Source organism: Meles meles, chromosome 2 (assembly GCF_922984935.1).
Source record: "Meles meles chromosome 2, mMelMel3.1 paternal haplotype, whole genome shotgun sequence".
NCBI classification, from domain to species: Eukaryota; Metazoa; Chordata; class Mammalia; order Carnivora; family Mustelidae; genus Meles; species Meles meles.
Genome location: NC_060067.1, coordinates 66,085,541 through 66,110,303, shown reverse-complemented (window position 1 = coordinate 66,110,303; position 24,763 = coordinate 66,085,541). Strand labels below are relative to the sequence as shown.

Here is a 24,763-nt window from a genome sequence, read left to right as displayed (position 1 = left end):
TCCCCATTGGTTCTTCCTGGACTGTGCCCCGCTCGCGAGCGTCTCCGCCCACGGTTCCCTTCACCTTTCACCTCCTCACCTTCCGAGCCCCGGAAGCCTCCGACCCCGCCCACCAGGAGGGAAAGAGCTGAGAGCCGCGGCCGAGGGGAGCGGTTGGCGGAGAGTGCTCTGAAGCGGCCCATAGTATTGGTTACTATTTCTGTCCATCAGAGGAGAAGCGGTTACGGACTGGCTGAAGGGTAGTGGGTGGGCGGGGACGGAGGCAAAGAGTCAGCGCGAGTGGCCACGCCCCCAAGGGGGCGGGCCACCGGTCTAAGCGCGTGCCCAGTGCGTGCGCAGTGGCGGCGGCGGCGGCGGCAGTCATGGCGGCTCGGTGTGTGAGGCTGGCGCGGCAAAGTCTCCCAGCTTACCTGTCTCTCAGGTAAGGCGCGCTCGGCTGCCCGTGGCGGAAGAAGGACGTTGTCCTCAGTGCGGCTTCCACTCAGACCGAGGCCGCGCCGGGGGTCCGGCCCGGAGAGGGGCGTCGTGGGTCCCGCGGTTCGCCGACGCGGCACGCGGACCCCCCGCCCCGGGCCTGGCCCTATGCTGGGGCTGAGCGGCCCCGCATACCGGCCCCCGCGCCCTCGCGCCGGGGATCTGGCGGTCAGCCCAAGTCCAGGTCGCGCGCGGCAACGGGTGCGCGTGCTCGGGCAGCGCCAGGCTCGGTCCGCCGGGCATTCGGGCTCGTCCCGAACCTCGGCCGGTTTCCTTTCGGAGTGCAGGCCAGAAGCGCGGCGAGAGCCGCCCCGCCCTGGGAGCAGTTTAGGTGGACCGTCCAGGGCCCTCCCCCTGTTTGTTCTTTTAGCCGGCGGCCTCTGCCATTCGAAGTCCTAGCTGGAAAGGTAATTTGGCAAGTCTTAGGGTTGCCTTTGCCGGAGGAACGGCTCCGAACCGTGTACTTCACGGAGGAGCTGCTCGGGCCAAACGTTGGGTAGCACCCGGGCGGAGCCGGAGCTGGACTTCTCTTCGGACGCGCTTGCTCGCGTGGACCGGGAGACCCGGCGGGTGGGGCGAGGATGACCTCCGGTGGTTGGGGTCACCCTGTGATTGCCAGCCTCGGAAATTACAGAAAGCAACACATGCGGACAGAGCCTTGAGCACCCGCATTCCCGGGGTTGCTCAGGTAGTCTGTGGTTTTGTATCTGAATTAATTGGAAAGCAGTCACAAAGGTAGCAGTAATTTCTGTACTTGAGAACTGGCTAATTGTGGAAAGAGGCTCAAACGGGGAGTCAGGTGGAGTCCTAGTCCTAACTCTGAGAGGGGGCTAAGCTCTGACTGCCCTGCTGCATCCCCTCGTGGCTGAGCAGCAGAATAGGTACAGAGGCTGTGACTGTCATATCCAGGAATCAGCACTGCTGAGAAAGAAGACTGGCCTCACAACAGCATATGCAGTTGTTAAATTACCAGCTTCTTTAAATCACAGAAATAAAATACAATAAAAGGCTTAATGCACTCCACTCCACAGACTAATGGATCATTCCATTCTTCTCCAGGCCTAAGACACAGGTATACATACACAGTATTTCTGGTTTGTCCTGGCAGAAGAGGCTTCATGTTTTGCCTATTCTCTAAGTTGCATTTTGTACCTCCCAGTACATTTGTAGTGTATCCCAGAGGTGAGAGTTTGACATTCTTTTTCACAGCCACAGAAATATTCCAGATTGTGGAAGTGACAGTGTATTCAGCAGTGTCCCCAGCTTGTTGCTGTATTGTGTTTCCATAAACATTCTTGTACACATAGTCTGTGTACTGATAGCTCTCCTGTTCTTTGAGGCAGTTCCCTTCATTCTGGGAAGAAGATTGTACTTTATTTTCAGATTGAAATGTGGCACCATTAAGAAGAACTCTTAGCAGGGTGCCTGGGTGGCTCAGTCCCTAAGCGTCTGCCTGCGGCTCGGGTCATGATCCCAGAGTCCTGGGATCAAGTCCCAGATCAGGCTCCCTGCTCTTCGGGGAGACTGCTTCTCCCTCTCCCATCCCCTGCTTGTGTTCCTTCTCTCACTGTCACTCTTTCTGTCAAATAAATCTTAAAAAAAAAAAAAGAAGAAGAAGAAGAACTCCTCTTAGAAGAAATCTGAGTTTTAAGCTTAGAGGAGAAATCTCGTCCTGGTGAAGAAGTCTCAGTTTAAGACCATTCTGCCATTCATCAGTAACTTTGTGACCTTGGGCTTATCACTTAACCTTTTTCATGTGAGGATCAGATTGGATAAGGTTTTGAGTACTTTCAGTACTGGGTTTAGAGCTCCTTGTTTCCCTCTATATATCCCCCTGCTTTCCTATCTCCAGTGTGGACTCCTTATGTGTAACTTACCTGTCCTTCAGAGCCCGTCTGTACAAAGCCTTTCATCGTCTTCCATTTCCCCAAAGTTATAAACATTCTACTCTGAGCCTCCTAAAGCATGATTCCTTCTTTATCACTTTTAAACCCAGAATTATAATACTTTGTCTGTAGATGCCTTCTTTGACAGGAAGTACTCTGTGGGCAGGATTTCTTCCCAGTCTGTCCTTGTCCTCAGCATCAGCACGGGACCTCACTTCTCCTAGTAGCTACTCCCTCAATATGTGATGGGTGTGGATGACCATACCTCAGAAGGAGGTGTTTGGAACGGGAAGAAGAGGTTAGTTCCATGGCCTTGGTACATTGACAAACTAGTTTACACACAGAAGGTTGTATGTAAATTAGCACCTTCTGTACATAATATACTGTCTGGTTTTATTAGATCTAAGATAAATTCATTGCCCCTTACAGGTCAGTAGCAAATAGTTTTAAATTCAAGTTTCTAAACTGATACATCAGACTTTTAAGCCAAAAGTCCAGTCTTAATTCCCAGTGTTATGCATTTGCCTTAGACCATCTCCTCGGCTGCTGTGCACAGCTACAAAACAGAAGAACAGTGGCCAGAACCTGGAAGAGGACGTGGGTCAGAATGAACAGAAGACAGATACTCCTTCCCCAGAGAAGATACTCCTGGACGAGAAGGTCAAGCTAGAAGAGCAGCTGAAAGAGACTGTGGTAAGGTCATGCGGCTCTTGTGGGAAGTGTGATCTCTTGAGCTCAGGTGGGGTTCTCCAGAGAACCTCTGGCCAGAGGAGGGGGGTCATTTTCCAAAAACTACGGTCGGCTCCTGCAGCAAGTGGCCGCTGAAGAAAGGACTAGAACTCAAATTCTCTGTGGCTCTGGTTCCGTCATGAGAATCCTCTTATATGCTGCATAGACGATACCGAGTTAAGATGTGAGGCGGTCTTTACAAGTGAGCAACGCGCACCTGGCACTTACGCAGGGCCTGACAGGAAGGCAAAGGCCGGGGCCAGAGGCGGGTTCTGCGGTGCGCTCCCAGGGAGGGAGGAGTTTGGTGAACTAGTTGGAAGGACAGATCATTGCTCCACGTGAAAAGGCGTAGGTGGCACAAATCAGGTTCTTTAAGAATTGAAAACACGATTCTATCAGACACTCTGCTGGCTCTGTTTCAACACCCATGGGTCACCTGTTAGAGCCCCGGTTACAGATGAGGAAACTGAGGCATGGGAAGGTTGGGTAACTTTCCCCAGGTTGCTTATCTACTGATCGGTAGAACCCAGGTTTGAGCCTTGGGAGCCTTGTTCTAGAATCACCTGTAACTGGAGGACGGGTGGAGGGCAGAGGCCCTGGAGCTGAAGTGCGCAGATACGCGGCCTGGCAGGACAGTTGGTGAGAAATACAGAGGGCGCAGCACTTGCTGATTGGTACCCAGTCAGTGTTGGGATGGGGCCATTGGGCAGAAGTTGAAAGATGAGGTTCACGAATGGGGTTTTCTCCACTCGGTGGGCTGGTGGTTCTCAACCCCTCCCGGAGCTGTGGGCTCTGGGTGCATCCGCCCCAACCAGTGTTCCGGGATTCCCTGAAGTTGGAAATTCTGTGCGAGTGAGCAGGCCATCCTAGAGGGGCGATGAGACCGTAAAACTGTGAGACTTTTCCTCATCCTTATCCAGCTGCTCACTGGGGGCTGTACAAATTCATGACCCCTTGACGTCGTTCCTTGGAAATGGTGACACGCGTGGACCTTTTTTCTGCTCAGGAAGCGGCGCTGCCGGCTCTCTAAAATGACAGACATAATGACACGTGTTACTTGTACTTTGACTCGGAATTTGTTTGTATCACATTTGTTTTCTTACTAATCTGTTCCCTTTCTATTCGTACGCATTTCCTCTTTGCCCTTTTTTTTTTGTTTTAGGAAAAGTATAAGCGAGCTTTGGCAGACACCGAGAACTTGAGGCAGAGGAGCCAGAAATTGGTGGAGGAGGCAAAATTATATGGTAACTTTTGACACTGCTTGCACTGATCTAGAAAAGTACAGGGCAGGCGGGTGGGGGGCCAGGATGGGGAGGTATGTGGGGGCAGGGGGTGGCACCGGGCACGTTCCCTCCAGCGGGGAGGAGTCCACAAGGAGCCGAAGCTGCAGCTGTGACCCGCACTTAGGATGGCAGGTGTCACTCTTTTGGTGAGGAGTGTGTGTGCATTGCTATCCCCACATGGACCTCTGTTAACCTGAGGCCATCTGAGCCTGCATATGGTTCCCACAGGCCAGCCTCCGGTTGGGCATTTCCATGGCTCCCTCAGCAGTCACACAGGCCAGAGATCGAAGGTGCTATCTGCACTGTCAGCATTGGGATGTTTTTGTCACTGTCCTTTGCATTTTACATGTGAGATCATTGAGGCTTCACAAGCGTGGGAAGTCATGGTGGCCATGCTGAGGCCAGTGCCCCCGACTGGTGTCCGCTAATGTCAGTACAGTTTGTGCACTTGTGGGACCTTCTATATAGACTGGCAGGCATCATTCCCCCGCCTTCTGGAAGAGCCACCTTGGGCTCACAGACATGAGCTGCTCTGCTCAAGGACAGAAGGCAGGTGCATGGCCTGGTGGAAACCAGTCTCGTCCACAGGCAGCAGCTAACAGTCTCTTGAAATTCTGCTTATTCCTCTTCCTGGTAATGCCCTTCGTTGGCTTCTCATCTGCCTGGCCACCAGAAGTCTGGGTCCTTCAGGGATTAGGGTCAGGCCTCCCCTCCTCTTGACATCCTCCCTGCGCATCTCACCCTCCCGCGGGCCCACGCACAGGTTCTTTGTGGCTCAGATGTTTATTCGGAGCTCTGGTCCTATGTGTCCTTTCGTTTACCCCGCCACTTCACCTGGGTGTCTCACGGGTGCTTTAAACTCCATTTTCCCTTTATCTGTGCTGTCCTTCCTCATTCTGCTAAGTGATCCTGTCTGTGATCTTGCCCGGTGCTTATTAAGGGCAGGAATCAAGTTCTCTTCTCCCGTCCTAAGGACACTGAGTGGCTGGCCTCCTGGCTGTCCATTTACCTGCATGGATCCTGGCCAGCTTTGGCGCTCACACCACCGCACCCTGGGCCAAAGTGATAAGATACAGTCATTCCTCACTTTACCGCGCTTCACGGATGATGCGGTTTTTTGCCAGTTGAAGGTTTATGGCAACGCTCTGTCACGTAAGCGTTTTTCCACCAGCATCTGCTCACTTCCTGTCTCTGTCACATTTCAGTGATTCTCACAGCAGTTCCAACACTTCACTGTCACTGTGTTTGTCGTGGCCTGTGACCACACCTCGCTGGAATCTCAGATGGTTAGCATTTTTTATTTTTTAGCACAATGTATTTTTTAAGGTATGTGTGTTTTACACATAATACTATTGCACATCTCATAGATTAAGCATAAACGTAATTTCCACCTGCACTGAGAACCCCAAAATCTCATTAGACTCCATTTACTGAGCTCCTTACCCTTTCGGGGCAGTCCGTAGCTCGAACCACCGCTTCTGTGCCAGATACCCTGACAGTGTGACCACACCATCCACCCATTTGGCTGCCCCATCTGGAACCTTCAGCTCGCCTGGGTCTGCCTCTTCTGTGCTCTGGCTGCCCGTCAGTCCTTGAACGTTTGGATAACTCTTGAGGTCTTGGTTCACAGACCTCTCCTCTGACTCTCCAGTCTCTTTGAAGTCCCTTAGTATAATTGTTCCTCGGCACCGAGGAAAGCTCCCTATTGGAGGTGGAACCTGTAATTTTATTTGTCACTGGTGGTTCTTGGATGCCTTGTCTCTATGTTCCCTGAGGGCAGACCGCTCTGCAAGAATCAGCACAAGCTTAATCTGTGATAGACACTGTGTTTTTAGCAGATAGTTTTTTATTTCATTTTCCAGCAGGAGGGGAAAGTGTTGTGAGAAGAAGTTGCCTACAGGCGCTGCCTCCTGTGGGGGTGGGAGTGGGGAGCGGCTGGTGCCCTTGTGTCCGGTCACGCCCAGACTTCCATTCAGCATCTGAAGCACTCTCTTGAAACCACAAACAATTCGATGTAATACGCTGCCTTGAATTTTGAGGGACTTTTCTCCTACCGTGATTTCTTTTGTTAGATTGGGTTAAGGCTCAGGTGTGTCCTGGGAACTCAGCGCGGCAGCCCCTCCCTGGCCTCACGTGTGCGGGGTGCGGTGTTCTGTTGGGTGGCAAGCACAGTTCCTTAGCCCAGGGGAGGGCTGATGGGGAGATGATTCTGTGCCTCGAGAGCTGTTTATCTTCGTGCCTAACGAGTTCTTGTCTAAACCCAGAAGTTGGGGGGGGGGTGAGGGTTTTGTTTTTTAACACGCCATTGGAATCCAAGGACAAGTGAATGGTTTGAAAGGTTACCGTTGGGGAGGCTGTGCGCGCAGCCGGCGGGCTTCCAGCCCTTGGGGTGCCCCATGGCAATGGGGGTGCAGGTGACAGTGTCCTTTCCTTCGTTTAGGCATCCAGGGCTTCTGTAAGGACTTGCTGGAGGTCGCAGATATCTTGGAGAAGGCGACACAGAGTGTCCCGAAGGAGGAGGTCAGAGACGACAATCCTCACCTCAAGAACCTCTACGAGGGGCTCCTGATGACAGAGGTCCAGATCCAGAAGGTGTTCACCAAACACGGCTTGCTGCGGCTGAACCCCGTGGGTGCCAGGTTCGACCCCTACGAGCACGAGGCCCTGTTCCACACGCCAGTGGAGGGCAAGGAGCCCGGCACGGTGGCGCTGGTCAGCAAAGTGGGGTACAAGCTGCACGGGCGCACCCTGAGACCCGCGCTGGTGGGGGTGGTGAAGGCAGCTTAGTGGCCTTGTGGGGCTCCCGTGGGTTCTTTGCGATCCCCTGCTGTAGCTCTTGAAAGGCTGGTTCATCTTTGTGACTACCTTTGACCCTTTCCCTGTCCTTGTTGGAAAGCTTTAGTAACCAGTGGCTAAACAGAAAATGAAGCCGGTTGCACAGATGCGTGAATGAACTTTAATTCGGGAGTCTATTCGTTGATTTTTAATACACCTTTAATCGCTCCACATGCTTAGAGAACAGGCCGGCGGGATACGACAACCCTAGAGGGTCACGAATCATGCTCTAGCTGGTGAAAGCCTAGCGACGCCCAGGTACCGTAAATGAGTTGATGCCTTCAGGAACCCCACTTGGGCTGCGCGCTGTGGCTCACCGGGTCCTGGGCACTCAGCCTGAACCTTCCTGTGCAGAAGGGAAGGCGAGAGCTTGAGCGTGTTTTTCTGCTCAGAAAAGTTTCGCCATGCCCTCACTGAAGAACATACAAGCTCATTTGTAATTCGTTACAGTCTAGCAACGAAAATACCCGACTTCTGGCTTCCTTCTGGAGATGGGAAGTGAGCACATGTGCCTGAACAGGTCTCACCAGCTTATTTTGCCCGTTACTGAATTTGACAAAATCAGTCACTTTTGCCCTTTTGTTCATCTATTTGCAGAAATATTCAGATCTCTAGTAGCCACTTACTGATGACCTGAAGGTCTTTTCCCTAGAAAGACGGACTTGCTCAGAATCCGAGGATTGCATGCTTCGTACATTTTAAATGTCAATGTTTAATTTTCAAATTTTATTTAAGAGGATTAAAGCCCTAATGTGTTTATTTTCCTACTTTCTGGAAACTGTTTTGTGTACTTTGGTGGAGGAGACCCACCTACACTGAGCAGGATTCCGCTTTCCCGCTCTCGGCTCAAATCCCGAAGCCTTGTGCTTGACACTCAGACATGCCACATGCCCATGGGAAGGGAGAGCAGGAGGAACGGGGCGTTGGCTGGGGGCAGATGTTGCCATCCACAGCCCTGGGAAGGGGACTGGGGACGGGTCTGCACCACTCCGTAGGCCTCTCCGTTGCTCATTCACACGGGGTGTTGAGAGTGAGCGGTTACAGACCAGACAAAATCCAGCCTCCCACTGTCTGCTGCAGAGAGGTATGTCTAGGACCGAAGCTCAACACTATTTATTAATTTACTATGTAAGAAAGGTGGGGCGGTTGACTTTGCTTGTAATTTTTAAAAGATGTAGGTAGTATTCCCATAATTAAAAATTTAATTTATACTATTTCAAAGTATTTTTCTCTTTTCTATGAAGCAGTCTTAATAAGTTTGTTGGTCACAAACTCACCCCAGAACCACAGGCAGTGTAGTGCACTGAAAAAACCCACTGGGGTCAGAGCTCTGCAAGGGTCTTGCATCACCTTCCTGGAACTTCTATAAACCTAAAGCCACATGAGGAATTTTCAAACGAATTTCTACACGTGTGTGTAGCCCCTCCCTTGTCAGCTGGGTCACGACCACTGAGGGGGCTGCACCCCAGGAGACTGTGGGGATGGGCTGTGGCTCTGCTGTGGGTTCCCATCACCCTTCATCGCCCCTAATAGGGAAGCGCCTCTCTACACTGGAGGTGAGACCTGCCCAGGGCCTAGGGGTGTAGGACTGCAGGCCAGACACGACCAACTGGGCGGCACCATTTGCTCCTGAGGGGCCTTTGTGGCTGGGATTGACCTGAAAGGTGTGCACGGTCCCTGGAGATCCGCTGCTGGCAGCCAGGGGGAGCAGGTATGAGGGGTTTCTGCTTAGTAGCCAGTTTAACTCCTACCTGGAAGGGAAAACCAGTCTGACGCCGGAGTGCTGAGCGCAGACATGTCCTGAGCATGCCGTCCCCAGCTCGAGGGGCAGCCGTGACACCACTTTGTTTCCCACTTGTTGAAGGTGTAAAAAGTGCTAAAAATTGTAGAGTTTGTTTTTTACATATCCTTGAGTTATGGGCCATCCAGAGGGCATTATTTTGAATGGCTGAATTAACTTTTTGGACTCAGTTTCAATTTGGAAAAACCCTGATTTCATGGGATGCAGGGATGAATTTGACATGTTGAAGCTCAAGGGCCCTGTGCTGGAGGCCACAGTGAGGACTGACAGGCTGCACAGCCCGCGGAGATGGGCTCAGAGGCAGCCAGTGAAGACAGGCCGTCTTCTCGGGACAGCCTGATGCTGTAATGTCAGTCACGCGTTTACAGTTTTAAAACAGCCAAGCCTAAGCAACTTCTTCGTACCACTGAGAAAGATACACATCCTGAAAACCTGCTTAAGCACAGAATTGCCTGCTGGATAGCCCGGCTGGCCTGGGCCACATGCTGACACAGGCTTTTGCTTCTCCCGCTTAAGTCTGCCAACATTTCATATCAAAATAATAGCAAATTTAGAACCTCACCCAACCAGGAACCTGGCGCAGGAAATGAGTAAATCTCAAAGTGGGAGGAGCTGCAGTCCTAGCTGCCCAACCAGCTTGGCTGCCGGCTGCAGGGTTCTGCCTGACTGGTCTCAGGGCCTTGCTCCTAAGGCCTGAGGGTCCACGGTTCTAGAAGGTTCCCAGGGGTCAGAAGCGCAAGTGAGAGGCAACATCCCCATCATTGCTCAGGGACAGACCAAACCTGTGCTCTGTGCTGCACGACTGTCCCCTCAGTGAGCCCACAGAGGGTGAGTACCACCCCTGCTCGCTGTTTCTTCTACAGTCACAAAAGCCCGGAAGCACTCCCAGCCAGCGTGCACCGTACAACTAAAGCCACGTAGGATATATTTGAAATGTTTTATTTAATGCTGAAAATTTTACCCTGGGGACAGAAGAATGTAAAAAGAAAGGAAAAGGCACGGTAATTAAGTCCTTGGAAATGATGAGGGTCTTTTTTTCTTTTGTCTTTCAAATAACTTCACTTTAATGTAACTGCAAGCCTGAACATTCTGGGAGGTCAATAGTCTCTTGGGAGCTATGGGGGCAGGAGAGGCAGGATGAGCGCCAAGAAGAACGGAGTGCTGGAGTCTGTAGTCACCCCAGCCCTAGAGCGGGGCCTTGGCCATGAGAAGCAGCGCTGAGTAGTAGGAAGACAGATGACAGACTCAAGTTCCCGAAGGAAGGCACTGTGTCCATCCACAGAAGGGGGGCCCCTGCGGAGACAGCAGGGCTGGACAGAAGCTGGGCGGTCCAAGAGCAGGACCCAGAGAAACCCCGCGGGGCCTCGCCCTGAGGGCTCCCTCCTGCTCCTGCAGAGCCTGCTATGGGCACAGCCCTGTCCAGCCTGGCTGGTCTGCAGAGTGCTGGAGGCCACCTGCAGTAGGACGCTTAGCCTGGCTAGCACGGTCAAGGTCAGAGTTTCAGTGAAAAAGGTTATTGCAACCACCATGAGAATACTGGAGCAAATGGACTGCAGAATCCAGAGCCCTCCACCATGAGTTCTTCCAAGTAAATGGAGTGCTCAGTACTGCAAGTACAAGAGTAAGCAGCAGCACTCCAAAAGCTGGCTCAGAGTTCTGGCACCCACACTAGTCCTCCCAGCTCCCCCAGAGCACCCCTCCCCACACACCAGGGAGCCTGCGGCGGGGGGGTTGGCGGGGGGGTTCCTGTGCTGGCCCTGAGGTGAGCCCACAGGCTCCGCTGCCCTGCCCCCCCCCCACAAAGAGGCCAGGGGCCCTTTCCGGCCTCTGGCATCACGAGCTGTGACCCTGTCTGCAGGGGTCAAGGGGAAGCTCCTTTGGACATCATGTCCCACCCACTCTTCCTCTAAAGCTCCCAAGGAAACTTCCTGTGGTTCTCCAGCCTCACCTCCCACCTGCCCCACCCTGGCCCCCACGTAAAGTGCCGCGTGCTGGGGCTGTGCTGGGGTGTCCGCGGGGTTGGCAGTGGGCCCCCCAAGGGTGTCCCCCGCAGCCAGCCAGAGGTCACGTCACAGGGCCAAGCTGGTGGCTGGCGGGCCAAGCAGAAAGCTGCTCCTTTCACCCACAGCCCAAGAGTTGCGTACCAAAGGGAAGACACAAAAGGAAATGACCCAATCTCATAATATTCCCCAAACTGAACATGGAAAGGCAAATTGTCATTTGGAGGTGTGACTTTAGGACTAAGTTAAAATATACATATGTCAGCTTCCCCCATGATCCGGCATAAAATCGTTACTATTGCTTCTTTTAGAGGACCACGAGCAGAATTTATAGCCTAAAAGAAAGGAACTCAATCTGCTTAAAAAAGAGCACCTCCTCCCCCTCCCACACCCCCAGTTCTCTAGGCTCCCTGCAGAGCCACGGGCTTTCAGGAGGCCTCCCTGGATATCCACCCGCTCTCCGTGAGGAAGTTTAAAATCCTTTTCTTTAGGACTTTGTCCAAGTAGCTCGGAAGGCGGCTTTTGGACGGGATGCCCTGCCGCTTCTGGAGGTGGTCCTTGATGATGATGGTCTTCACGGTCACGTAGCGTGCCGGGCTCAGGTTCAGGGAGCTGCAGAGCACCTTCTCGCGGTCCGACAGCAGCTCGAAGCCCGGCAGGTGCTCGATGGCTGCGAACTCTCCGTCCCTGCCGTCCTCCTTGCCCCGCCTGGCGCCAGCTGCGCTCTTGTTCTCCTTCCTCTTCTCGCGCTTGTGGCGCGCCGCCTCGTACTCTGCCGACTCCTCCAGCTTGGTAATGCCGTTGCGCCGGTAGCGCTGCAGCTCGCGGATCTTGGCGCGCAGCATCTTCTCCTTGTGCATGCCCTCGAACAGGTCGTCAAACTCCTTGCATGACATGAACTGGTAGAGCGGCCGCAGCTTGAGCCGCAGCTCCTTCTCCTCCTTTGTTACCTTGCGCTTGGCAGGCCGCTCCTTGTCCTTCTTGTCCTTGCCCAGGAAGGCGGGCACCAGGTTGTAGTCGCGCGCGATGTTCTTGCGCCGCTGCCTCTCCCGCAGCTTGCGCACGTACATGTCCACGTGCGCGCGCTTCAGCTCGATCTCCACGTCCTCGTCGTCGTAGTTGACCGAGAGCCCGCTGATGAGCGTCTCGGCATCCTGGTCGTACTCGATCTCGTAGTCGTCACGCAGCGGCATGTAGCCCAGCTGCTGCTGCTCAGCCACCGAGATGTCTAGGGGAGGCAAGGGGGTGGTGAGGCTGGGGGACAGGGGCCCTCCGCCGGGGCACGTGTGGTCGGTCACCCGGTTGGGGATGGTGTCGGGGATGCAGGCTCTCCCCAAGTTGCCGTGGATGTACATGCTTACGTAATGCTCCATCACCTCCTGCGGCGTGCGGGAAGCTCCCACGTGCGCGGCCATGTCCTCCTGCAACAACAGGGGCCACAGGTTAAAGAAGCGGTCGGCCGTGGCGCGCGTAACCACTTCCGGCCTGTGTCACCCCCGCCCCCAAGGGGCCCTAGGCGGCGCGCTCTTTGCAGCCGGGCTCAGCACACGGCTGCGAACACTAGGCGGGCCAAAAGGGGACAATCCGGAGGCGCCGCCTGCCAGCACGCTGACACCAGGCCCACATCGCCCCTTGGACTCCGCTTTCCTGGGGCCCACCTGTAGTGGCCTCGTGGCCACACATCAAACCCTGCACTCTGGGCGGGGTCCGGGAGCACCCCTGCTGCCCTGCCTCTTCCCAGGCCCACCAGGGCTCCCCAACCACAGCTCCTGGCACAAGACGGACCCTGCTGTATGGTGCTGCCTGCCTCCAGGAACCAAAAGGACCCGGCCCCTGGGAATGTAGGGGGGTGGCAGCCTATCCCCTTCCTGGGTGGTGGTGCCAGGGACCAGCTGTGCCTTTTCAAGGGGTGGGGCTGTCACTGGTGACAGGCTCCACAGTTAGGTAGCTGAAATCTGCCATGAGCTGTGAGCGCACACGCCTCCAGGAAGTGACCTATGAACACGAGGGTTATTAATGAGAGGAAATTATACAACTCCCCCAATCTTTTCCTTCTGCCAAGAGGCCTCTTCCTCAGTCAACCGCTAAAGCCACTTCACAAAGGAGTTGCCCAAAATGCGCACTCATTCACCAGCAGCTGCTCAGCCCCTGCCTCCAGCCTCCACTCACCCTGAACCCCGCTCTGCCGCTCTAGCAGCCACTCGGGCCTAACGCCACTGCTCTGTGCCCTTGCCCCTCAGTCTTGCGAGATCAGGTTGGTCTCTGCAGCCCCAAAGGCCAAACTGGACTCCAAGAAACCAGCCAGTCCACTCGGGCTGAGGACTGAGGACACACCGGGCACCATGGGAGGGAAGCGCTCCTGGGAGGGAACAGAACCTACGTGGGACCCGAGTCCCAAGGGCAGGGCTCCAAGGCAGGGGGACAGGACAATGCTGGGGCCTAATGCAGGAGGACCCTTTCTGAGAATCTAAGAGAAAAGGGAAGGTTAGAGCAAACACCAGATTCTGGTCTTTTGGGGAAGAACTGTGTCCATGATTAACTTCTTTAAAATGTTACTGTTGGGGCACCTGGGTGGCTCAGTGGGTTAAGCCGCTGCCTTTGGCTCAGGTCATGATCTCAGGGTCCTCGGATCGAGCCCCGCATCGGGCTCTCTGCTCAGCAGGGAGCCTGCTTCCCTCTCTTTCTCTGCCTGCCTCTCTGCCTACTTGTGATCTCTCTCTGTCAAATAAATAAATAAAATCCTTAAAAAATAAAATAAAATGTTACTGTTTGCATCAAATCTGTTTATATTTTCCCAGGGAACATTTACCTCATCCCACCCCAAAAAAGAAAAAAACCCAAAAAACAAACCAAGTCACAACCATCCCAAGCATCTACGGCCACCATATGACCCAAGCAGGTCGCTTTCTATCTCTGGGCCTTCGGTTCCTTCCAGTAAGGAGACAGGAGTCAGCCCCAGCACCCACCCTGCATCTGCCACGGGCACTGTGGACAGAGTGCCCAGAGCACCCCTGTGAGAGGCCCAGCTCATGTCCCGTTCAGAGGGGCGAGCTGGCCAGTGGGCATCCTTCCACCCTGATGAGCTATGCCGGAAGAATAGCAGCCCTGACACCTGCCCGTTCAGGAGGGAAACACAGCCTCACAAGGGTGTCCAGACAGCAGAAAAGCCCACATGCTCCCAGTCCGAGATTCCAGGGCCTAGTCGCACAACTAGAGGTTGTACGGGCCCAGGGTCTTCATCATCCCTCACCACAGCCTCGGTGAGGGCTGCAGCCACTACAAATTTCCGAGTCCAACATCCAGGGAGCCTCCTGGGTGAGGGACCTGGGGGACCCCTTCAGCAGAGGCTCGGAGGGTCTGGGCTGCACATCCAAGCTCACCCAGTTGGAAGTCGGGCCCCAGGCCTTGCCCCCAGCCTGGCCCAGTGAGACCTGCACAGCGGGCTACCCAGCCAGCATCCAGAAGCACCAGCTGCCCCCCTAGCAAAAGTCCACTCGGCCTGAAACTCAGCAATCTGCCTTTCAAAAACAAGTGGATGGCAGAGCCCCCGTGTTTCGGAGAAAACTGAAATCCTGAAAAACAGAAAGATTCTGAGTAGTCAAGTTGACTAACTTGACCAAACCAAGGTGTGTTATTTGTTAGAGATTCTTGCCATCAACTCTGACACTGTGGGAGCGAGAGCAGGGGATGGAAACCACAGAGGGCCTTCAAAGCTCTGGGCCGGAGCAGGGCCATACAGGACCTCCCGTCCCCAGCTAGTGTCCCCTCTCACATGCCCGGCAGCTGGCAACACAACACAGAACAGTGTGTGCATGCCGCTGCTGTCGTCCAAAGGGCTGGAGGACACCCGGGGCAGAGGGGCTGGGGAGGGAGCCACTCCACTGGACACCGGCTTCCGGCCTGTCCTTTGTCATCCTCAAGAACACTGTGCCCAATTCTAAGTCGTAAGGAGAAATCCCACAGTGGGGAGGAGGGAGCGTCTGAAGAACGACCCTGTCCCACGCTGTCCCACGGCCCAGTCCAGGCATCTCAGCCTCAGCACCAGAGTACAGCAGCCAGACCTGAATTACGAACATTCTACAAAACACCAGCCAGCCCCCCTCCAGCACGTCACAGTCACGAGACAAGGAAAGAACTGTGACCTGAAGAGACCCGTCAGCGACATCACTGCGGTGTCCTGGGTGGGACCCCAGGCCAGTCTGTGCATGAGTGAGTGGCTCTGAGTCAAGGTCAGCACCCTGCTTTCTGGAGCCACACCACACCTCTGCGAGACGCCGCTGTTTCAGGAGGGTTATGAGAGGAACATATGTGGGAACTCTGCATACTACTGTTTCACTTTTTTGGATAAATTGAAAATAAAAGTCATTTTAAAAAAATAAAATTCTTTTTTTTTTTTTTTTTTAGAGAGAGAGAGAAAGAGGGAGAGTGGGGTCAGGGAGAAAGAGGCTCTCAAGCCACCTGCACACAGAGCGTAGAGCCTGGCGCAGGGCTTGACCTCACGGACCTGAGATGAGGGCAACCTGAGCCAAAATCAAGAATCGAACACTTCGGGGCGCCTGGGTGGCTCAGTGGGTTAAAGCCTCTGCCTTCAGCTCGGGTCATGATCCCAGAGTCCTGGGATCAAGCCCGGCATTGGGCTCTCTGCTCAGCAGGGAGCCTGCTTCCCTTCCTCTCTCTCTCCCTGCCTCTCTGCCTGGCTGTCAAATAAATAAATAAAATCTTAAAAAAAAAAAAAAAGGAATCAAACACCTCACCGACTGAACCCACCCACGAGCCGCTAAAAAGTAAAGTTAAATTCTGCCTCATAATTCTGTTTAGCGGTCTAAGATTGACATCCAAACATTAGAAAACACAGAGCGTTCAAGAGAAGGCTGTTCTGTCACATGGGAAAGCTGCCCTGTCCACAGCGGGTGCGGTGTGGCTCTGTGATCACAGGCCCATGACAAGGGCAACGTCCACTCAGCAGACAAGCACCTTCCTGGGGCCCCGGGCCAGCCAGGGAGCAGGCTAGCCAGCCGCATGGGCACTTTGGGTGCACAGACCCTCTTCATGTTGAGAGGCAGACTCTGGCTCTCGGACAGACCCAGGCAATGAGTACTTACAAAGCCATGAACCAAATCAGAGTGGCTAGTGCCTCGTCACCAGGAGCCCAGGAATCTGTCACCAATCACCCTTACCCGCTGCCTGACAACAACTCAAAGGCCACGGCCAACATGACACTGGCCAGCAGCTGCTGCTGAGAGAGAATCCTGCCCCTGGGCCGCCGTGTTTGTTTCATGACCATTGAGAAAGGCCCAGGAAAACACACAAAAAACCCTCATTTCTCAAAGCCCTGGACACAGAGGAAGATCACAAGAGAACCAACTGCATGGGAGAGATGACACAGCTCTGGCTCTAAACAGAATCCACAGAGAGCAGACAGGTTCCATGGCACTAGGTGACAGTGAGGAACACACTTTACAAGATGACTAAAAACAGCGGGAGCTACAGCACCCCACCCCACGCTGGCACCTGCCCGCCACACTGTCCTCTCCCATCCGCAAGCATCAGCAGTCACGTGAAACCTGCCCACCTCCCACGAGGGGCACGAGGGTCCTGTCACCCGCCTGGTGTCACCTGCGACAGCTGCCGCGCACATGCTCAAGGTCAAAGTTTCTGCTTAATCTAGATGGATGGGGAGACGGACGGATGCACGGATGGGCAGGCAGAAGCAAAAATAATGGGTCCGGGGGGACAGATCTGGAGACACAAAGACAACTCAAGTACACCTACAATTAAACAAGGGACACGAGTGTACCCTGCAGCTGGTGTTCCCTGACACAGGGCAGCACAGGGGTGAGGAGCCCACAGTCTGCGGAGACAGAATCCCAGGTTCTGCCCCTTCATCCTCACTAAGAAAAGGACACCCACCCCTGGAAAAAGATAAAGCTAGATTTGCTGCTTCCTCAGAGTCCTTAGAGAAATGAAGGAAAACACACCTCTAGGACACTGAACAGCCCTCAAGTCTACAGTCCAAGGTCACCAGATGCCCCCCAGGGTGCTGGCTCTCAGGGATAGGAAGTGAGCACCCTAGTGAGTTATGACTCCGCGGCCTTCTGTGATGGTCTGGTCTCCTTCCCGCCTTCCCATGGCTCACGGAGAGGCCTCCAGCCCAGGAGCAGGGATGGGAAGGGGAGGGCAGTCAGAGCAACCTTGGGCAGCGTCAGCCACCCCCACCCCGCCCCTGTGCCGTGGCCTGTGGGCACCCGCAGCCGTCTCCCCCTTTCCCCCGGAATGGCTGCCCGCCCACTGCTCTGTGCGCACGTCCCCCCGACAGGTGCAAGCCCCACGGGGTCACTCCCACCAATGACAAACCTTCCATGGCTTCTATCAGCGAGTCTACTACAGCTCCCACCAGACTGGCCCATGATCCAGGGGAAACTCTGAAAACCTCAGGACAACTAAGGCTTTCCCTTAGAGCTAAACTTTTCCATTTAAAGGACAGTCCTTCATTCCCAGATGATGTCATTCTTGTTTGGAGGGTACTAAGATAGTCTTTCTTTCTATCTTAGAAAATGGTGAGAGAGTATTAATCAAATTGGATATTAATATCCTTATTTGGTAGATTGGAAGTCACCAACTCTACGTTAGCCTTTGATATACCATTTTCAACAGCACTAGTCTCCAAAGTCTGAGTGTGTGGGAGGCCTGACCTGTCGGGGATCCTTGACAAGGAGTCTTAGACCCCTGCCTGGCCCCCGCCGGACCCCACACGACCCGGGCCGCCATCCGAGCCAGCGGCCCCAAACCCTTGCCGGATGTTCCCTTTCTCTGTGTGCACAGGCTTGGGTCCCAGACCTGGCTCCACCGTTCATGGCCGAGGACCCTGGACAAGTGACTTCACCTCTCTGCCTCCGGCTCCTCATGTGAGTCACACAAGCACTGGTCCCTACACCACGATAGGTCACAGCAGAGAGGACACACACACACAATCACCACCACGGGAAAGCTGTGGGTGTCACTCCCACAACGTGTTCTTACCCCACGCCCAGCTCGTCCCCTCTGGAGCCTGTGGCAGCTCCCACACCCCACGCGGGGTGCAGGTTGTGGCTCAACCACCCCCGGACTACAATCCTCATCCTCTCCCCTCCTGCTTCTGGGCCTGCGGTTCCTCCCCTCTCAGGGCTCGTCAGGACAACATAAGGCCCATCACAGTGACAGGTAAGCGCTTCGGCATGTAGCATCTGGCGTGGTCCCCCAGAGGCCCCCCGGGGCTCCCGCAGCAGACAGTCCTGCTCCGGGGCACGCAGCCCTGCCACCACGGGGCCTCTGGCAGGGTGCTGGCTCAGTACATATCGCGGGGAGATCTCTGCAGTCAAATGCTTCCTGGCCCTTTAAAAAGGGAGAACAGGGCCAGACCATAGGCCCCACGCCCCTGACACCTTGGCTGGGCCAGTCTACCTCCAGCCTCTGGCACCCAGGGCCAGACCAGCTCCTCCCCCAGAACTCAGGTGGCCTTCACCTTCCCCGAGAGCACCAAGCACCAGCCCAGGAGGCCTGGGCTCTTTCCTCCCCAGCACCGGAGAGCCAGACTCCGAGGCAGGGCTTCCTTCTTCCTGAAGGCAAGAAGCTTCAAGGGACAGAAGCAGCCCGAAGGCCCAGCTCACAAACCTGGGGCGCCCTGCGGGAGCAGGCTGTGCAGGCAGAGCCGCCCAGGGAGCAGAGTCCCCAGGAGCAGCAGGAAGGAGCAAAGGCCTGCACAGGGCCAGGGAAGGAGGAAGAGCCAACGGATGAGCTTTCATCTAAAGGACAAGGAGGGACTGCTCAGGCCCAGAGGAAAGAGGAGGGAAAACCCATACAGCAGGATACCCGCCTGCTCCTCATGGGCTGGGCATGTGCACCCGCGGGCCCAGCATCGCCTCACCCTTTGCCAGCCTGGCCACCCGGGGCCTCCGCTCCCAGCTGACCCCACATGGCTTTGGGTGTGGTTCAGGCCTGCCTGCTCCAGCCCCTTTCGGTCATCCTCCAAGGGAACAGAAGGGCCGCCTGCCTCGCAAGGGCCAGAAGGATGGGGTACTCACCGGTCTGGAGCAAACTCTGCCACCACCCCCAGCGCAGGCCCTCTCCCACAGACAAGCTGGTGGTCGGTGCCACCGCCCACATCAGAGGCCAAGGACTAACAGCGGCTTGTCGTCTGTCATTACAAGATCCCCAGCCATTCCAGGGACCCTATTTCCCTTGGCTCCTGCTCCTGTTCACTGATTCGTGCACATGGAAAGTTCTGAAAGCTTCAGTTCCAGGTGCCCTGTCCTCCTGTCTCCACTCAAGAGAACTAAGCAGCCCACATAGTTGTGACCAGCCTTCAAAGGGAGGGAGACTTCCAGATCAAGTAAACCCAAGAGCAAGCCTCACAGGGGGCTAACAGCAGTGCATGGCCTCAAAACATAACCAGGTCACCCTGCCCTGCCACAAGGTATTAATCTAAAAGGATGACAAGGGGCACCTGGGTGGCTCAGTGGGTTAAGCGTCTGCCTTCGGCTCAGGTCATAATCACAGGGTCCTGGAATCAAGCCCCGCATCGGGCTCTCTGCTCAGCGAGGAGCCTGCTTCCCCCCCGTCTCTGCCTACTTCTGATATTTCTCTGTCAAATAAATAAATAAAGCTTTAAAAAAATTAAAATTAAAATAAATAAATAAAAGGATGACAAGTGTGGACTTCAACAGAGGTCTGCACGCTTACATTCACTGCGGAGGACCCCCAGCAGCCAACAGTGGGAGCAGCCCAGGCGCCCAACCAGACAGATGGACAGCGGGATGGCCATCAGCCTTACACTCATAGGACATGGTGATACCTGCTACGTGAACGAACCTCAAGAGGGTTACGCTGAGGTACATGAACTAGTCATAAAAGGACAAATGTTGCAGCATTTCTCTCTACGAGGTCCCCAGAATAGTCAAATTCACAGAGACAGAAAGCAGGATGGTGGGTGTCCAGGGCTGGGGTGGGGGAAGCTGGGAGGTGTTACATAACAGGCAATTTCTGTCTGTGATGGGAAAGTTCTGGAGATGGATGGTGGTGATGTCACTCAATGACATGAACGTATTTAATGTCATTGAACTGGGCACTTAAAGATGGCAAAAACCGGGGGCACACCGCTGGCTCCGTCAGCAGAGCCTGCAACTTGATCTCACGTAGTGGATATGAACCCCCAGTCTCACCAGCATCACCCAAGAAGTTGTTAAAAATGCAAATTCTATCCAGACCCCAGAGGGGACCTACAGATGCAGAGCCCAGAGGGGGTGCTGGGCATGTGTGTTGGTTTTTTTTTAAAGATTTTATTTATTTATTTGACAGGGATCACAAGTAGGCAGAGAGGCAGGCAGAGAGAGAGGAGGAAGCAGTCTCCCCGCCGAGCAGAGAGCCCGATGCGGGGCTCAATCCCAGGACCCTGGATCATGGCCTGAGCGGAAGGCAGAGGCTTTAACCCACTGAGCCACGCAGGCGCTCCAGGGTGTTCTGGAACCACCACCCTGCAGACACCATCACTTCTGGCAGCTTTCTCCACCCAGGCTCCTCCCTCAGCCTCTCCATCCTCAACGGCAAGTAAGAACCCACCAACAGGATGCTCAAGGGACGGGCTTACCCGTTCCCACCAACACACACAAGGGCCTCTGCCTCAGTGAGGTGACCACTCCCGCCGTTCCCCAATGTGGCCCCGTGGGCCACACCGGAACTCACTCCAGCAATATCTATTTCCAGACCTCCCCCATAAAGATGCCAGTTCAGGAGATCTGGGGGTCCCTGGGATTCCCGGACCCCGCAAAATCTGGGACTCTGCCTGTGCTCAGTGAGGTTCAGGACATGGAGTCGGAATACCTGGGTCAGCTTCCAGTTCTGCCACATTCCTTCATCAGCCACAGCGGCTTCCAGCAAGATCTGTGTCTGCTGACTCGGAACACAACTAGCACCCACCACAACACCAGCTGCTTCGAGGCTCTGGAAGCCCCCTGGTGACAGCACTCTGGTTTGCCAACCACCTGCCCCCCTTCCCCGCTGTCACATTCCCAGGAACCTCCCCACCCACCCTCAAAGGCCAGGGCCCAGTGTCCAAGCCTAGCTACACAGCTCGCCCCCAAGCCCCACAGCATCACAGCGAGCACCCTGCAGCCAGGACGAATGGAAGCAACAGCGCCAGACTTCAGGAGCAGCCTCCCCTCCACAGGTTGGCTGCCATCACCCCACCTCTTGAATCCCACACAAAGCAGTGCCACCCGGAGGTGACAGATGACATGTGCCATCTAAAAAATGACAGCGACCGGCCTCACCTTCGACTGCATCGCTGCCACTGATGTGTGTGCTGCCTCTCCCCACGCTGCAGCTCAGCTTGAGACACCGAGTTCCCGCCCTCCCGGGTCCTCTCCCCACTTCCCACTGAGCCAGGTCAAGACCCTGCCCCCTCCAAGAAGCTCTGAGGCCAGCCATGCCTTCAGCCGCAGCCCTAAGCTCCCAGCCCCTGCCCTACAGCACTTAATGCTCTTATACCCAGAGGTTAAGGCCCAGACTCTGCAGTCAGCCGGGCCTGCATCTGAGCCCTGGCTTCACCATGAGAAAAGCCGAGGCAGCCCCCACAAGCATCTGAAACCCACCGAGCCGCTGTTCTGCAGCTGTAAATTGCAAACCCAGCCCTGGAGCTGTGGGGAGGAGCCCGAGACGAAGTGTGCACTCCAAGCTGGCACAGGCGGGATGGGGCATACATGGGGCACATCCCTTCTGTGCTCACAGCCATGGAGTCTGCTCAGAAAGACACTGCACGTCTCGGAGCTGTGGAGAGCCTCGGGTGAAGCACGGGGAAGTCTAGTGGGCAGAGCAGGTGGCCCGAGAGACACTAGTGCCTGCAGCCTGGACGTGCACTAGGCATGGATAGGATGCAAAATCCCTGCCCCCCTCCCACCCCCACAAGGAGTTCAGCAGGAAGAGGACCCTCGGCACCCTTCCTCCTGCGGCTTTGTCTCCTGTAACAGCTGAGACTGCTGGCTGCTTGGAGCAGGAATCTGCATGCGAACAAGCTGCCCAGGTGATTCCTGGGCACACGCCAGCTTCTAAGGCTCTGCTTTAGAGAATAGCCCCCTTCCTGTCCCATGCTTCCTCCAACACACTCCACGTGGCCTAGTCCTCGTGTGTCCCCCCCAGTGTGGCAGAGAAGGCGATGCACACTAGGAAGCAGCGCTGCCCAGAGCACAGACTCGGACGTCAAACTCTCCAGCTCAAAGCCGGCTGCACAGGGCTGCTGGGAGAGATCCCGGGAAACAAAGTCCTCAGCACAGTGCCTGGTGCTCAGCAAGGCTCGGGGTCCACCTCGGCTATTTTTAGCAACAGCTGTGGAGATAAGTGCTCTGGGAATGGAGTGGAGAGGGGAGAAGTCTCTTGGAGCACTGACATGGAAGCAGAAAGACCGGTCACCACCCAGGATCTGGAGGAAGAGCGCTCTGAGCAGTAGAAATAAAAAATGATCGAGGGGGTAGCAGCTGAGATCCCCTTGGGCCATGAAATTACATCTAAGTAGGCCTAGAAGCCACTGGAGGCTGATGACATGAGGCATGTCTGCAAAGATCACTCTGATGATGGCGTACGGAATGGGCTGGAGGGCACAAGAATGAAGCAGGAAGACCAGCTCGGAGGCCCCAGAGGTGGTCAAGGCGAGAGATAAGCACCAGCCTGGACTAAGGTTGCGACCAGTGGTTGGATTCTAAAAATATGTTGGACATGCAGCTGCGGCTGGACTGGGCCTGCAAGGACCAAGGACCAAGTTCCAGCAGCCCGAGGAACAGAGTGAGATGGTAGGAGATCTGGGTCACGGAGGGTCAAGATGTCCACAAGATAAATAGAGAGGAGGTCCGCCAGCGGCTCACCATCAACTCACTGGAACTTAGGGAAGAGGTCCTGGCTCAGGCTCAAAGGATTAGAACACTTTAAGACCCTTGAAGACAGAGAGAGGCCTTTCCCTCCTACAAAGTCCTTAGGCAGAGAGCAGAGGCTCAGGGCACATTAGTGCACTTCAAGACAAAATGAGGTTTTCGGAGAGTGGTGATCACCATGTTGGCACTTAACGTGAGACTCTGGGGAGCAGTGCATCTCTAAGGAGTAAGGATTCCCCGGGATGCAGCATGGGTGTTGGGTCCCTGAAGGCTGGCTCACTTTATGGAAAGGAAAGCAGGCCAGGTTTGGGAATGAGGGGAGAAGCCCAGGAGAAGTGTACTGCTGCAGAAATGGCAGCAAGATGTAATACTGGTTCCGGGAAGTAGGAGGACCTCATGTAGAAGGGTCTAGAAAGATGAGGGAGCTAGGGTCATGCGCCCCCTCCCTGCTTCCCAGGATGCCTGCAGGTGGACAGAAGCTCTTGGCAGAGACGGCCCAGAATCCAGCCAGAGATCTTTCTAACACAGAGGAAAGCTTCCTGCTCCCCAGCGGAAAGAGAGCTCCCCAGAGACTGTCCAGAGCAGAGCACCAACTCTACCCCGAGGGGCCCTCAAGCCTAAAGTGACCCTGGCTCTCACCTTATCCACTCAGCTGTCTCCACACAACCTTTCTGATAAGAGCAAGAGCCCAGGACCAACGCCTCGGGGTCTGTGCTCCTTTGTTCAGTACTTACCCAGCACTCCTCACACCACGTCCTGGGCCTTGCAGGGACCCCACGATAAACAGGCCCCTGCCAGGGGACCCAGGGCACAAGAGCACAGTGCCCACCGAGCCACATACAAAGCCAAGTGCACAGAGACGGCGGAGCGGCCGGAGGGCGCGTGGGAAGCCTGCCTGGCCAGCCTGCCTGGCCTTCAGCACCCCTGTGCCCCCAGCAGAGCCAAGTCGTTCCTCAGGGCGCCTCTGTCAAGTCTGAGGACCTGCCACCGTCCAGCAAGGCCACTCGGGCTCAGCGCGCTCCTGCCCAAAGCGCCTGCACTCGGCAAACACCATGCAACGTCTCCTGAGGCCAGGACGAGGGCCCCGGGGGCGCCGAGCCGCAGCCCCGAGCCCCACCTGGCTACTTCCCGGCTGTGTGCCCTTGGGCACATCGCTCCAGCTCGAGGAGTCCACCCGGCGCAGAACCCACCCGGCGCCGACCGCACCCGCCTCCCCGCCTCCGCCCGCCTCCCTGCCGCCGCGGGCCCGAGGCGAGCAGGTGCGCGTCGAGCCGGCCGCTCACCCAGTTTCCGAAGCCGAACTGCTCGATGGCATCCAGCAGCAGCTGCTCCTCGCGGCTGGTCCAGCCGCCCTCGGCCTCGGGCCCCCACAGCGTGAAGCGCCCGCCGTCCACCAACTGGTAGCCGTGATAGCGCCGGTGGTGGCCGATCTCCGCGCCGGCCGAGAAGCACTCGGGGCACAGCTCGATGTCCTGGCACTCGGTGCAGCGGAAGCGCAGCGGGCTCACCTCGGCCAGGCAGTACACGCAGTACTTCTTACCGAGCTCCGCCATCTTCCCCCGCCCGCCGCCCGCGCCCGCGCCCGCCGTCAGCGCGCCGCCGCCCGCGCCCGCCGCCGCGCTCGAGCAACCGCCGCCCGCGCCCGCCGCCACCGCGCCGCCCCGCCCAGGCGCCGCCGGAGCCGGCCAGCCGGACCGCGTCCCGCCTCAGCACGCAGGCGCCCTCGGGCCCGGCCCGGCTGCCGCCGCCGCCGCCGCTGCCGCCGCCGCCGGCCGCACCGCGCAGGCGCTCCGCGCGCGCCACCTCGCGGGGTCCCGGCCCGTCGCCCCGCGCCTGCGCGCTGCTCGCGCCTGCCGCCAGC

The 24,763-nt window shown here is 55.9% G+C and overlaps 2 protein-coding genes across 2 annotated transcripts; one reads left to right on the top strand and one right to left on the bottom strand.

The window, feature by feature from the left end:
* Positions 1-272: 272 nt before the first annotated feature.
* GRPEL1 (GrpE like 1, mitochondrial) lies at positions 273-8,421 on the top strand. Its single transcript, XM_045997066.1, has 4 exons — positions 273-421; positions 2,891-3,053; positions 4,252-4,333; positions 6,813-8,421. The coding sequence occupies exons 1-4, from the start codon at positions 363-365 to the stop codon at positions 7,157-7,159; spliced, it is 651 nt and encodes a 216-aa protein (XP_045853022.1). The 5' UTR covers positions 273-362; the 3' UTR covers positions 7,160-8,421.
* Positions 8,422-9,926: 1,505 nt separating this feature from the next.
* TADA2B (transcriptional adaptor 2B) lies at positions 9,927-24,538 on the bottom strand. Its single transcript, XM_045997065.1, has 2 exons — positions 24,186-24,538; positions 9,927-12,429 (listed from the first exon to the last, which is right to left on the bottom strand). The coding sequence occupies exons 1-2, from the start codon at positions 24,453-24,455 to the stop codon at positions 11,437-11,439; spliced, it is 1,263 nt and encodes a 420-aa protein (XP_045853021.1). The 5' UTR covers positions 24,456-24,538; the 3' UTR covers positions 9,927-11,436.
* Between the last annotated feature and the right edge of the window lie 225 nt (positions 24,539-24,763).

Excerpts from the sequence above, each read along its gene's own strand:
- GRPEL1 (XM_045997066.1), top strand. The coding sequence starts at position 363 with ATGGCGGCTCGGTGTGTGAGGCTGGCGCGGCAAAGTCTCCCAGCTTAC. Across the intron at positions 3,054-4,251 it reads AGCAGCTGAAAGAGACTGTG|GAAAAGTATAAGCGAGCTTT; the intron begins GTAAGGTCATGC and ends TTTTTGTTTTAG. Across the intron at positions 4,334-6,812 it reads GGAGGAGGCAAAATTATATG|GCATCCAGGGCTTCTGTAAG; the intron begins GTAACTTTTGAC and ends TCCTTCGTTTAG.
- TADA2B (XM_045997065.1), bottom strand. The coding sequence starts at position 24,455 with ATGGCGGAGCTCGGTAAGAAGTACTGCGTGTACTGCCTGGCCGAGGTG. Across the intron at positions 12,430-24,185 it reads AGTTCGGCTTCGGAAACTGG|GAGGACATGGCCGCGCACGT; the intron begins GTGAGCGGCCGG and ends CTGTTGTTGCAG.